Genomic DNA, 15,153 nt, shown 5'->3' with positions numbered 1-15,153 from the left:
TGTATGGAGAATTGGATTACATCTAATTCTCAGTATGCTATGTGTTCTATTGTTTACCTTGAGTTCTGTTTTGTTCTGTGGCATGTAATTATGTTGCAGTAATATGAAACAATATACAGCTGTGCCTATTAATTAATATTCCTTCACAACAGAGTATTCTGTGTTCTTTCAAATTCCACTGCGCCAGATAGCACAGCCCCTGATGTCAGCTGGGCTTGTGAACAAGGCCAAACACCATTGCCTTCCCATGTGGTGTAATGCATGACTCTTTCACCCCTATAACAGTCTCTCCTTCTGACTTTCTTAAAAATAAATAAATAAATAGAATCCGTCCATTTGCTATGGACTGCCTATCTCTGTTTAATCCCTGTGCCTATCAAGCCCTTTTTATAGGGAACGTGTCTGAACATCCCAGCGCACATGGAAGGATTTATCTTCGGGGATAGGATTTCAGACCGTTAGCAAACACTCCCCGCCCTTCCCGCTGACCCTCCCTTCTTCCACGGTCTTCTCTTTTTAAACTGGTCGTAGAGTAAAGCCGCTCTGCTCTCCAGTGCTTGTTGTGGCTGGGCTGATAATAGCTTCTCTGTTCCCACTGTACTTCCAGAGCGAAAGCAGCCTGTTATGGCTGCACTGGGTAGCAGCGAGCTAGGGGTGCTCCTGTCCACACTACAGGTAGGGAACACGTTGTTTTTGTGTGTATGCGTATGTGTGTACATGGACTGTGCACTCCTGGTATTAGACATGACGTGCTGTAGTGGAATGCATCCATTGAGTGGGCAGGGGTGCAGAACAGGGAGAAGCAGAGCCCCTCTGTGAACAGAAAAGGTGACACCACACGGCATAGAACATCATTTGACACAAATATGCTCACACTCTATTATACTAAGGTAATATAGGTTTTAACCCCTTTTGTATCTTAGTTATAAGTCATAACTTTTATGCTTATATATATGTGTGTGTGTGTGTGTGTGTGTGTGTGTACAAAAAAAAATCTAAAATAAAATTGAATATCCAGTGTGGCAAAGAATGACTAGTTATTGCTGCATCACAATGATCTGTATACCGGTACGTTTAAACTTATTGCAGGACTGGTGTGCTGATGCTTTATTTGGTTATTGATTGACTCATTATTAAATGATAAGTTTGCTTGAAGGAAGTTCCCACTCTGGCTTTTTGTACACACGTATGTAGTAACGTGATCTTTAACTTAAAACAATATTATAAAATGTGTTCCGCTACATTTTGGAAATAATATGGAGGAATAAAGCAAACAATATACACTCCTTAATTAACTTAGGTGTCCATGAATTTAACATTTTCATAAGTTCAAAAATCATATGTCATTTTGTCACTAAACCAGCAGGCAAAATAAAACTAAACTCTGTATTGTTGGGCTTTATATTTAAATGATCATCCATCAAAACCATCATGCTATTTTATGTTCATTCTGCTTTCATTTTTAAGCATTTTCAGAATACCACAATCATCCATCAAGAACAATAAAAGAAGGGTGATGTCACACCAAAAAATATAAAGGGACAAAAACTTCAAAACTAAAATAATTGTAACATTTGGTTGACCACTAAATGTGACCACAAACTGTGTAGTTATTAAACAGCTGTACAAAGTACCAGTGCTTGTTCTGTACACCTTCAACATCGATACTTCCACAACTGATATTAAATAAATGGCAGACACTTCCCAGCCCTTAAGGATTGATTTATTGGAAAATGCCAAGGCTGCCAAAAGACACATCTTGTGTAGGTTGAGGACAGAATAAAATTTAAAAAAAAAATCACATTTAAATAAATAAATTCCTTGTACCTAAAATACTTTATAGTCAGAAGCCAGAAAGCTAGGGCCCGTTGTATCAGGGTGAGCTGCAGAGGATATCTAGAAAACTCATCATATCTCAGCAAAACTATCAGGATGGGGATATAGTACTCTGGAAATATCTTAATTTCATTTTTTGGTGAACTGCCCCTTTAAAGATGATATGTTGCATACCTGTAGTTAGCATCTGCATTGGTGATCCATCAAGTATCAAGCTAAGTAGCTTATGAGGTGAAAGCATAAAATGCAACCTGCTGTTCCATATACTACAATATCATGTGTAATCATCCGGCAACTTTCTTTCCTTTTCCCTTCCTCTGAAGCTTGTTGATTTGTTTGCAACTATGGGATTGTTCCACAGGATGGCTAGGTATAATTTAAACTAAAATAGTCTAAATAAGAAGTGCAGACAAAATCAATCAGTCATTACATTTATATATACTTTTCCGAACTTTCCGAATGCTCAAAGTGCTTTATAGTGATGAAAGGGAACTCACCTCACCCACCATCAATGTGTAGCACCCACCTGGGTGATGCACGGCAGCCAATTTGCGCCAGAAAGCTCACCACACATTAGGTGATTACAAAAGTGATTACAAGGGTACTCATTAAAGGAAATTGCCAAAAGGTGCTATAGACCCTGCTGAATAAAAGCAACAAGTTTTAATTTGTATGATTTGCATATAGATCGTCATTTTAAATCCACCTGTTTAAGATATCAGAAGTTGTCACCTTTTTCTTAATGTAATGTACTCAAAGATCAATGGCTTATCAGTAAATTGCAATTGCATTGGTACTTTTCATTGACATTTGTGATAATTTCCTTTTTGAAGTGCTGGAGCAGCAATTTTCTTTGTACCTCTCTGACATTTCAGTGTTTGCTATTCTTAAGACAATTGATTAGAATTGCTGCTCTTAAAATGTCATTGACGTAAATCATTAGGTAGGCAGAAGACAGAATTGTCCATCAGATTTAGGGTACTTGCAGAATGATTTCTACAAATATGAGTATATGAACTATAATGCTTTCTTTGTTCTGCTTTTCAAAGGCCTTTCATAAAAGAAAACAGCAAAAGAGTTTATTGAATGCATTTAATTGAAATAATTATACCAAAGCCACGAATATAACATTTTTGTATTTTCATTTTGGCCCCAATTTGGATTCAGTAGTGTTGAGTTGCTGTCAATGTAAATCCTATTTTAGACTATGGTTCCAGTTTTAAGTACCATTTTCATTTTATATGCTGTAGTTATCTTTCATTTACTTGTGAAAGATAAGAGAAAAAGAATAAGCCATAAAATGTGAAATTCATGCTGAATGTATTCACAAAATAGAAGGTGCTCCTCATTGTCTTTCAGTATATATTCATGTGAATCCATGTTATAGCCTACATGTACAGAATAAGTTCTGAGAGATCCGTTAGGATGAGAAAGTCCTGTTACTGCAGGCCCAAGAACCTGTAGCATGTGCCCTCAGTCCAGTGAGTGATCAGGTGCAAGTGCAACACCCAGTGTCACCACACCACAAAGCGGGGGTCTTGGCCAAGGCAGCTGTCATCATTAGGGGTCATTCCTCACAAAAATGACTCTGGCTGAAGTGGGTGCTAATCTCAGAGCCTGAAATGGAACACCCAGACATGGATTAAGAGACACACAGATGTTCAGGCTCCCCGTGTCACTTTTAGCCTGTGACGCACATAGGACAGAGACTGCGCACTTCCATCAGCGTTCTCCTTTGAGTAAAGGATCAACTCCAGTTTCAAAAAGTCACTTGAAGAACACAGAGAGGCAATCCACAATGTTTTTTTTTTTGTCATTTGTAATGGGCAGTGCTCCCATTATCCACCTTGCTCACCTATTCCCATCACTGAGGCAAGCATGGAGTTATCTGCTCTATTCGGATCTAGATCTTAAATACATGCTCTTAGCTCTATAAAGATTGTATAATAATAATAATAATAGAATCAAGCAGCAATGAAGGAGCCAAGCACTATGACTGACAAAACGTCTGATTCAGCTCACTGGGAACAGTAGCACCTTTGACACACTTTTTTTCCTCAAGGCTCTGACATGCGTGTGTTTTCAAATTTCACTGATGCAGGATTGATGGAGCCAGATATACGCCAAATTGGGGTTCAGCAACGTGATGGCACTACTGAGTTCTGCCCTGTTCTGTCTGTGCAACCCCAGTTCTGTATATTTGAAAAACTAACGTGTTGAGGAATTACACCTCACTTCCTGTTTGCGCGTTTTCACCAAAATGATGGTGAGAGAACTAATGGGTTTTTTTTTCCTGAGTGGAAGAAAACAAGCTGTTTTATCTGTACAAGCAAAATGGGATATGAGATTTGGCCATTTCGGCAGGCGGCAGGCGGCTGGAGTTTTTAAAATTGATTTTATGACATACTCAGATTCTCAACAATTCTGTCATAAACAGAACATAGCAAGAAGGCTAATATGCTGTGTGGTCCGTGTTTTTGCCTTCAGTGTCTTGGCCAAATTGTTGGGGAGAACTTTCCTTTTTGTTAACTTATTTTCTCCAGTTCATATATTTTTTGTTGTTGTTGTTTTTTTAAAATCATTAGGTAAGTCTCTTTCCTCTCTAGGCATGAAGCCAATTTTTGTCAGTGTTAAAAGACTTTATATTACATTGATTGGAAAATTAATGTAATATAAAGTACGCAGGAATGCGTGCATACCTTCACAATTAATTATGTCAAAATTGAGTGAGTTGATATTTGCCATAAAATTAAAGGAATAGTTCAATTAATTTATTGTTTCATTTCACCTGCTTCTTGGCTGCCTCCATCAGTCAGAACATATGACTCTCATGAGTTCAGCTTTATCTTTGACATTTACAGTCATCTCATTTGTAGTCATTTAAAAGTTGTATAAGTCCCTGAGTAGCCCATTAGTTACTGAGCGTGAATCCCGTTTGATGTGAATGCCAATGATCTATGTCTCTTGAGTCACTCTTGTCAGTGACTGTGTGGGGGCTCTTATCTCTTTGGTTGTACTGTATGTGAGTTAAGCCTTTCTGGGGCTCCCTTCTTGACCAGGTCTCTTCCACCCCTCAACTGACAGGCTATCAGCTCTTGTTTTTAAAGTCGGCCCCCTTCCAGGTGCTCATATTTACTGCAGTGTTTTGTGCTGACTTGCCTTGCCTTGACAGACTCAGTAGTAGCTCAATTCAACAGAGTATGCATTCATCATAATGCTGTGCATTTAAATACCATTTCAGCAGAATCCTTCTCCCAGACTTGAGTGGGCCTCTAGGCTGATTCTTCCACAGGGCAGAATTGCTGACCAGTTTAAAATATTCATGTGATACTACCATTATTATTTTATTTTCACATTAAACTGTGAACTTGATAGAGAAGGCAATGGCACAATTCAATGGCAAGATGGGTGCATATAGGTTCATTTTGGTGAATTTAGATTAAAATAAGGGCAATTGTCCTCGTTTAAGCAGTCTCAAATTTCAAACCGTTTCAGAATTGATTTATTTTGTTAATAGCATCCCTTGTCGTTTCTTATTCTCTAGCTTTTGTATTTGGCATTACCTAACATAGGTATCTCAAATTAAAATTCAGAACTAAGATAGGACTGTCTTTTTGTCTGATTTATCTAGATCTAGCCATGCTATTTGTCATATGTATTACATTACATTTTAAATATTTAGATGCTTTTTTCCCCGCAGTGATTTAGAGTTGAGTGATGAGTTATAAAACCATTCAGTGTCAACATGTGACAAGAACAGGAAGATGCATTCGTAAGACTTTTTTTTTTTTTTGTTGCAAAGTTGTCTTTAAAATGCCTTCTTGTGGAATGAAAGTAGCTGATTCATCTGGACTAGTTTACAACATAGCTGGACCATTATTATTATAGTTTGTGGTGTAAAACATGAACATTTTCTATATTGTAAAAACCCATAATGTTTTGTATCACAAGAACAGGTCACACCATTTTACAGGGTGACTGTATTATTATTTATTTTTAATGAACACATTTTTTTATTTAACACAGGAATCTGTTGATGCCGAAAGCACCCTCAATATCCTCAACGTGTTGGATGAGCTGCTGTCAGCTGGTGAGTGACCTCAGCAGAATATTTTAATATTTACCCCAATAATAATTTCCCCAAACTATAAATATATAAATATAAATGGGGAGAAGTGGTTTAATTAACTTTAAAATTTATTCCTGGAAAAAGTCCTGTAGATTGCTAAAGTACATCCAAAGATAAAATAAAATGATTGTACTCATTTTTCCTACTACTGTGTTTTTGTTCTTTTAAATACTCATACAAAGATGGTCAATTAACCGTAGCGACTGTGCAACTATTTACTAATTAATTAAAGAACGTTTAAATAATTGTTTTTTTTTGGGGGGGGCAAGACTTGGGCTTGACATGAATTGCGTCTTTCATTTAACTGCATTTTGATATGCTGTGTCAATTTGATACGTCAATACACGCCACAGTTGAGCTGGGTGATATACTGCGACAGTTTGTAGTCCGAAAACCCGAAAGTAAGTTCGCATTTTGACTCCCTCGTCAAATTTCCAATGTTTTTCCCCCAATAGGGATTTCGTTTTCTGCCGAAAATAAGGTCTATGGTTAACGTAAGCCTTAGAGAGTTTCACGTTTTGTTCTACGAGATAAATTGCAACCATTGATGTCTCAACCGTGGATTTCGAAGCAGTTATGTGCTTTAAAAAAGTAAGTTGCTGACAAGTTGCTATAATGAAACTACAACGGCTGTCGCGTGCAGGCGGGCTAATATGAAAACGTGAGCGGCGGTTGCCCGGAATTGGAACCGTTGTTGTAGTTTCAATATAGCGACTTGTTAGCAACTTACTTTTTAAAAGCGCATAACGGCTTCGCAATTCACGGCTGAGGAATTAAGGGGTGTAATTTATCTCTATTGCCTTTCTTTCGGTCTTTTTCATTTTAATTATACCTGATGCGGTAGTAAAAATCAGCAGAGTGCGTGTGAAATGCTTCCAGAAAAACCGTCAATACTGTTTTATCCAGAGCCGTAGAGATCCGCCATTGTTGTGGAATTTTTGGTCTCATAAGAGTCAATGGAGTTGTCGGCTTTGGTAACAACCAATGTAACTACCAATGAACAGTTTTTTTCTCTGGAAGCATTTCACACAGCTTCTTTAATTTAGTTGCTTGCAACTGCTTCAGGTATAATTAAAAAGACAAAAACAAAGGTAGCACACACTACATGGTTGACAAAGACTGTTATTGCATTTGGTAATTATCGTAGTGGTATATTGCCAGCCATATGCCGTGTCAGAATTCTGATTGGATCAATGCCCTTTGAAACTCATGTGGGCTGCCTCACCAGTCGTGGTTTTGTTTTCCAGGAACTGACAGACGGATTCACTACATGATTTCTAAAGGAGGGAGCGAGGCCCTCCTTGGTGTGCTGGTGAAAGTGGCCAGAGTCCCCACTCCCAATTACACTGTCCTGCTTCCATTGCTGCATCTCCTGGCCAAAGTGGGCCACCGAGGTGAGCAGCAGATGGAGGCAGAGGGGTACCTCGCATGGTGGTGCGGCGGAGCCAAGACATTAAAAGAGAGCTCAGGGTCGTGACACGCTGTGACCCTTTCCTGTGGCTAATCAAAATACATTCATTATTTCAAAATCGCTACTTGCCATCCACACTTTTATCCTTCTGTGAAAAAGAAAAAGAACAATCCATGCTGAATATTTTAACCTTCCGAAACTTCAGGAATTTAAAATAATGTCTATGCATTTAAAAAAAATAAGAATTATGCCATATTAGATCTGGTGAGATCAGGGTGTGATGGATTCAGCTTTTATATTGTAAGGTATGAGTGAGGGTAGAATGTGAAATCAGCGTGGTTTATGGATTGAAAGCTCTGGGGCACATGGTCTTGCTATCTGTCTCAGAGAGTAAACTAGTCTCACCTGCCAATACTGGAGTGTATTCTTAACTGGGCCTTTTTATGAGAGGAAGGATGTTCTGGTGCCTCCCTGCCAACTTTCATTTCAAACAGCCATGTTGTTTTTCTAGCTGCAGCAGATGCAGCAGAAAACTGTAGTGACTTACCAATACCAGCTTCCTGTATTTTGACATAGCCAAATACCACTTTTTGCGGCTGTCATCATTAGACTGTGGCCTGTCACTCCGTTATTTATAGCACTGCAAAAGCCTAGCATAACAGTTCTTGGAATACAAGAGCTTGCTCGCTACTGATAGAGCGATCAAAAAATCTTAAGCCAGGTTGTGTGAAAAATTGAAGATATTTAATGCAAAATAAAATACACTCCTAGTAAAGAGTCACTGAGTAAGTTACAGAATCAGAGTGGCTACCTCAAAGGATCAAATGCAAGAAAAGCCACTTCTCTCCTCATGGCACGGCTTGGTTATTTTTAAAGCATTGTGCATTTACTCTTGGATCATGTTAAAAGACATAAAAATTAAAGAAACAGTGCAAATGTGATCTACCATTCTCTCTGTTATTTAGTTATAGTTCCAATAACAATTTTTGAGAGATGTGGAAGCTAAAGTTAAACAGCAGAGGTGCATAGTTACTTGTGCGGTGTCATTCTTCAGATTTATATCCTGCAATATTTCATAATGTCTCAACATGTAACTGTGGAAATGGGGAAGTTTTTGTGTCTTTTCTGAGACAGCTGTGTCTGGCCTGTTTCTGTGGGCTTTGCTGTTGACTGTGTGAGAGAAACCCTCCCCTTCTGTCTTAGTATGCTGTCTTCCAACTTATATTGCTGAGTCGTCTTGGATATTTAAAGCCCTATTCCTATAAACCGTTACAGAATCTCCTCTTGCCATTTTAAACACTGAATGGCCGGGCAATTGAAAAGGGTCCAAAGATTATCAAAAGTGGCTGGAGCACATAGACACAGATCACTTTTAATGTTGAAGGTCATTTTTATATTACAGATGACTGTAAGTGCCATTTTAAAGTGAATTCATTGTTTGCATGGTTTGCACTTTATCGTGGTTACCTGCATCAGTTTTCAGTCTTGCACCTTGCTTCAGAAAATGGTGCAAAATTGGTTGCCATAGCTACTAAACCCTCACAAATGCAAAATAACTCAACAAGTCACTCAATAAATCCCTGAGATGATTATGGAAATCTGTTCCAGACAGCCCTGTAAATATAGCAGGGGCCCAGCACTTGAGAGAAAGTGCTGCATCTGTCCTGTTTAACCCTAATGTTTTTGGTTTTTGGGCCAATGTTCCGCTCACTGGCAGCTCATTTTATTTCAGACAGAAGGATTGGTCAGAAAGCAAAGGAAGTGGGGGCAGTGCTTCTCACCCTGGATCTACTGCAGCAGAATCTGAAATGCGCCAGGAGGGCGACGGCCTGTCTCTGGGTTCTTCGGGTCTTCTGCTCCTCTGGTGAGAACCCTGTTTAACCCCCAAATAAGTGTTTTGTTGTTTGTTGGATTTAACAGGCTTACTCACAGATCAGTATACAGCTGCACAATGGTGAAAATCAAATGTACCAAAGGCATCTTTGTATTTGGAAAATGAGATAACATGAAAAACCATTCCAGTCTAAGAGAGAAAAAACAGAAGTTTGTCTGTACCCACATTTTAATCAAAAACATTTTTCCCTTTACAAACATTGTTATTAATGTTTCAAAGCATAAAAATTGTCCCAGCCGCAGAGAATGGAGAGAGAAGCTGGTCATCCTGCTCATGAATTAACTTGTCTTTTGTTTAAGAACCTTTATTTTGGAGATAGGGGTGCATTGAATGTAATGTCAGTATAAAATACTTAATTACCAATTATAATAATGCTGTATGGTCAATTACAGCATACATTTTTTAATGATACAACTTGATGAAATTTGAATCTATCACATTTATAAAAGACCTCAATTTTTATATTTACCATAGTATATCAATTTCAGATGAAAATATCAAATGTTAATATGAAATACACATGTGTATGCTGAATTCGGAAATTTGGCTCAATTTGAGCAATACATTTCTCATGAATGATGGGACAATAATGTAGAACTCTAAATTCTTCTTTGTAGTTCAAATTGAAGTACTTGTAGATTTATGAAACGTTTTTGTTCTCTTGTTAGGACCTCCTCTGTTTGTACTAAAGAATGAATGTACTGTCTCATTTCAGAATTCTCCAGGGGCAAAAATGATGTTTGGTTTTGTTTGGAGCTAATGTGTGCTCTCCCTTATCCTTTCTCTTTTAGTTTCCGCCGCTGCACTGATTGGCAAAAACAGAGGCCTGGATATTGTATTTAAGCTGATATCCCCTCATACGACAAAGCATATACACATGGTGAAGTAAGTATCATAAATCATGTTGATTTGTCACTTGTTGCTCTGGAGGTATGCCTTAGCCTCAGCCAGTACTGTAGTATAGGACTACTTACTATTGCGCTCTAGAAATGCTGGACATTACTTGGACGATGATTCATTTTGCATTTACAACTGGACTAACAAGCTCCATTGGGACTATTGCATGTATTTGTTTGGTTTTCAAACTAGTTTTAACTAGCTTTAACCATATTTGTCTAAAGTCCCAGAGGGGTCATTTTCTTGTTTTATTCCTGTTTTTTTCTCCTTTGTAGAATTAGACTTAGAAATCTTCCTCAAGCTAGAAAATTATCCCTGGAGAATCAGTGGGTCACATCATATTGTTAAGGGAAAATGGCTTTTAAGGGAAGAACTCAAACCCTGAATTTTCAGTTTTTTAGATCTCAATACCCTACCAGTTCTGCATTTTAGTAGCATACATGTTTAAAGCTAAGATCCATATTAGTATGTGCACTCTTACATAATATTATTTTTAATTTGTTGCAGGCATGCTCAAGTTTTTCGTTGGAGGCTCTGGTATTTTAAACGAAGTATAGTAGTTCCATGCAAACAAGTTATGATGTACAATTTTGAAATTAGTCTATGAAATAGCTGAACTTTATCTCTTCTGCACAAATTGTATAATTTGCATAAGTTGTGCTTGCCTCGGATTTTTCATTAAAATGTGTTCCTTGGAGCAAGAGTCCTCTGGGCCAGGACAGACATGAACTTGCATTTATCAGAACTTCCCAGAGCTCATTTAAAGGAAAGTAGGTTATTCAAGTTTAATGGAGTTGGAAAACAGTGGGGGGTAAAAGTTGCAAGATCCTTTTTTACCATGTCAAGCGTGGATCTCTTTTGACTTTGGATGTGGTTAATCACGCTTTGCAGATGTGTATTTTTAGTGTGGCGCAAACACCCGCACAACACACACACACACACACACACACTCACCTGAACGTACCAATTCTGTATTTTTGCCTTTGAAGAAGGATTGTCACTGCACTGCTCTCCTGCATAGCTTTTTCTTTAAGTGGCAGTTATTGCAGAGGAACCGGTAAACAGTGCTTGACCTGCACTGACCCTTGCGGTGTAACTGCTGTGTGATTACGACAGCTGGACAGGGTTTTGTGGATGGGCTTGAGTGTCTGTTGACGCAGGCCAGCCGGGTGCTGCTTTTACTTGATATTGTTGTGCCAGTCTCATGTACCCTTTCCCTCCAGCCTTAGGAGCTGACGTGCTTTAGCCCCCACTGACAGATGCAAAAGAGTTAGACTGTGATTCTTACTGTGTGTTTTGAACCCTGGGCTGGGGAATTGTGGTAACTCAGTCTGAGCTGTTTCAATAAATAACTAGTAGTGTAAACAATGTATATTATCAAGAATTAAAGAACATTGTGCTATAAGCAAAAATGAAGACGATATCACATCCAACCAATACGTTTACAAAAAGCGGATTACTTGCATTACAGTTATTATTTATTATTATTTTTTGCCAGCTCAAAATGTAACAGAACACAGCAACTAATGACACATACTGTATATTACAAATACAATGTATTACTTGGTGCCATACTAGGTGACATCTTGCGATTATATGAATTTATCCTTGAATTCACTTCAATAACTTCATGCTCTTATAGCGTTGTTGTGATACACTGTTTTATCTTAAAATGCAATTTCATTTATAGGAATGTATAAAAATTACAAATCTTCTGGAAAGTCAACCATCATGAGAAATTGAATCTCAGAGAAAGCAATTTGATGGACAGACCAGGCATGTAGCCAGTGAATATCCCTTACCAATATGATTCATAAATGCTTTTAGCATCCAACCAAACCCTGTCCCTGGATTTCACTGTCCTAGAGAAACACTTTTGAAGTGTTCAAACACTAATGCGATTACAGCAAAACTGAATTTTGAAGTAAATTTGAAGTCTATAACAGGAGAACTGTCAATAACACATTCACACACACACACGAAAACGCACTCAACACACGCACAAACACACGCACACACACGCAAAGACACAAACTCATGCACACATGCACACACGCACACACGCACAAGAAACATTTCCAAAATATCCTTGCAAGGTATTGTTATTCAACATAAAAAATAATTAAACTTCTGGGTTGTTAGTGATGTTCATTTCATCAAATTAAAAATTTGCCATTTTAATACTTTTATTTGTAGCATTGTTAAAATGTGTGTGTGTTTGTGTGTGTGTGTGTGTGTGTGTCTGCATTAGAGAGGAGGTATAACACTGTATTTAATTATACTCTGTGAACTGGTTTTCTGCCTTGAATCTATTAAAATACATGTGCAGTATTTATAACAGATTAATTCAAATTTCAATGTAACCTCTGCAGCCCAAAGGGCTGTTTTTTAAGCAAAAGTAAACATACATTAAGTGCCGCTGATTAGGCCACGTGTGGTCTGTTTAGAACTGTTTTCTTTCTTTGCATTAATCACACGGTTGTTAGGAAAACTGCACTAAATTGATAAGAAGGCTTATACTCCCTGATGACTGCTGGGAAATTGGACCGATTCCATATCTACCAACCGATAACTGAAAATATATAGAGGGAGGCTGTCGGTTATCTAATTACAGCGCAGCCTCTCCCAAGCTGGTACCCTGGTGATCTTACAAGCATGTTATTTTGCTGCGATTTGATATTTTGTAGCACTGCTTGTGGTTATATGGTTGTAACAAAATAAGCTTGATGATTACAGGATTAACCTCTGGTGTTAAAATAGAGTATGCTTAACCTACACACTTTTGGGTGTACTGTATTTGTAAAGACAACATGTCAAACAGACATCTCCACCATGCAACATTTTTTTTCCTTTCCAGATGAACCACATGTCTGTTAGCCATCATAATTTCAAAGAAAAGTAATAGAAAAAAAAAAAAAAAAAAAATATATATATATCTACGGTAGCCAACGGCGTTCACACGCTTGTAAAGTAATTGCCTGAGAAGTATTCATCAGTATTCATCCCGCAAATAAGGAGTAATGGGTATTTGCATAAATGCTTAGCACGTCATGGAATTAGGGTGTCGGGTTAGATAATAAGTCAGACTGCGGAAGGGCCTAGAATCGATAAGTGGACTGTTAATCATGTGAACAATGTGCTCCTGTGTGCACACTTACACTTTCCCATTAACTATGAAAATCTTTATGCGCACTTTACATTATTATTGGAGAGCAATGAGTGGTATGTGCACCTTATCTGGGACACTGTTAAAAATTGAACTTGGTTACTAACAGACTACTGTATGTCACCAAGGGCCGCTTTCAAAGATGAGTGCTCCCATGAAGACGAGTATTGTGATTCTTACTGAAAATCTCTGCACGCGACATTATTGATCTGTCTGCAAGAGCAGCACTTTGAAATTACTTTATTACCCTACAGTATGTGTGGCAAGTGTGTTTAAATGATTCCTTTTTTTTTGCCACATGGATTATTTTCAGGGTACAGGTATGATACTATGGAATCATCTGTTAAAAGACCCCCAGATGCCCATAGCAATGGTCAGCTTTATTTTGTGTCAAACAAAGGCATACTCAAAGTGGTCTTTCCACAAATTCAGATTAAAGCCAATAACTAAATATGTAGTATGTACAGTAAGTGATGCTGTGCATGGTTTCCAGTATAGTTACCAGCTCTTTGAATATATGAAGAGACTAGGGCTTAGAAATAGGGTATTGCACCTTTGTAATTAGTTGTAACATAGACCTATCTGCAGTAGAACATATATGTTTAATATACATTTTTTTAAACTATATATGTTTGGAGTTTCACATTATTATCTTTGTTAATGAATTGGTTTTTGCAGCCCTTTCACATGTTTATGAACAGTGAAAATTGTGCTTTGTGTTGAATTGTAACATTAACCTGGGAAGCCTCAAGCATCATTGTGTACAGTTAGAATATAGGTGGTGATGTGAAATGAACGTACTCTATAAGTATTTAAATTCCTTTTTGTTTTGCTTTTTTACAGGGCAGCCGTAGATACACTAGGGGCAATATTGCATTCGAGTAAGTCCTTTTTCCTCTGTTCTCTTCTGCACTCTGCATTTTGTATTCTTGGCCATATGTTTCTCTAGTATAAAATACATTATACAAGAATTTTGGGAATTCATATTCATGCTGGAGGTTTGTATAACTTTATGCGATGGTGCAGTTTCACAAATGAAACCGCAATGGTGTAGTAGTTTCAGAAGTAGTCTTACAGTCAACAAAAATGAATAATTTAACACAGAACATGGTTTTTCTTGGGTATAATGAATACTCAGAAAGTCTGTGTGCTTGAGCAAATAAAATGTATATAAATGTCTTTGATATGCCATAGTCATCCTGTTACTTGGCTACAGTTTGGCCTTGCACATGCTTGATTAAAACTCTTCAGTGTTAGCTCTCAATCCCCTTCTGTTTCAACTCACTGCAGATTGTAAAGGGATCATTAGTCTCGTAAATTGTCATTGGAACACTCGTCTTCAGCCCTCCGCCTCAGCACTGCACAATGCGATGCCTGCGTGCGGGGGTGGGCGGGGCTGGGACCCCAGGGAAAAAGGCACACCGTGAGAGGCCGCTTTTGGGAACGCGGTACTCTAGGATGCTCCGGGGGGCGCGTGGCACAAATACGCCTGGTGGCGTCTCACCTTGTGATGATGTCTGCGCGTGGGTCCGCCTCTCTGTGGGGTCTGGCTCTGTGCCACTGGTCTGCCAATGGGGACCAGAGGACATCCTCTGTGATCATGTGTTCACCGTCTAAATACCCCTGGACTCATTGCTTATGACAATTAAAAGCAACAGGAAGCATAGTCTCCCAGAACTGTGTCAGGCACCCTGCACAAAGTCTGGAGATGTCTTAAGAAGTCATGTTCAGGGATTGGGGTCTGCTGATTCTTTACTATAATTGCAATAGTGTTTGAATGCTGGGTTATGTTTGAGGCTAAGGGTTGGTGTAAGTGTTAA

General features: G+C 38.4%; 1 protein-coding gene across 2 annotated transcripts in view; it reads left to right on the top strand.

Annotated features, from left to right (window-relative positions):
* The window catches only part of LOC118228008 (cytosolic carboxypeptidase 4), a 163,804-nt gene that overhangs the window by 61,022 nt on the left and 87,629 nt on the right, over positions 1 to 15,153 (top strand). The window contains exons 2-7 of one of the 2 annotated variants that reach the window (XM_035419171.1): positions 608 to 675; positions 5,863 to 5,926; positions 7,213 to 7,359; positions 9,109 to 9,240; positions 10,062 to 10,155; positions 14,177 to 14,214. In XM_035419171.1, coding sequence (XP_035275062.1) covers positions 625 to 675; positions 5,863 to 5,926; positions 7,213 to 7,359; positions 9,109 to 9,240; positions 10,062 to 10,155; positions 14,177 to 14,214 — 526 coding nt within the window. In that variant the 5' untranslated portion in view covers positions 608 to 624. The remainder of the gene's footprint in view (positions 1 to 607; positions 676 to 5,862; positions 5,927 to 7,212; positions 7,360 to 9,108; positions 9,241 to 10,061; positions 10,156 to 14,176; positions 14,215 to 15,153) is intronic. The other variant, XM_035419172.1, reaches the window with a different exon arrangement.

This window comes from Anguilla anguilla, chromosome 5, assembly GCF_013347855.1.
Source record: "Anguilla anguilla isolate fAngAng1 chromosome 5, fAngAng1.pri, whole genome shotgun sequence".
NCBI classification, from domain to species: domain Eukaryota; kingdom Metazoa; phylum Chordata; class Actinopteri; order Anguilliformes; family Anguillidae; genus Anguilla; species Anguilla anguilla.
Note: the sequence above shows the minus strand (reverse complement) of the source record. Positions and strands in the feature narration are given on the sequence as shown.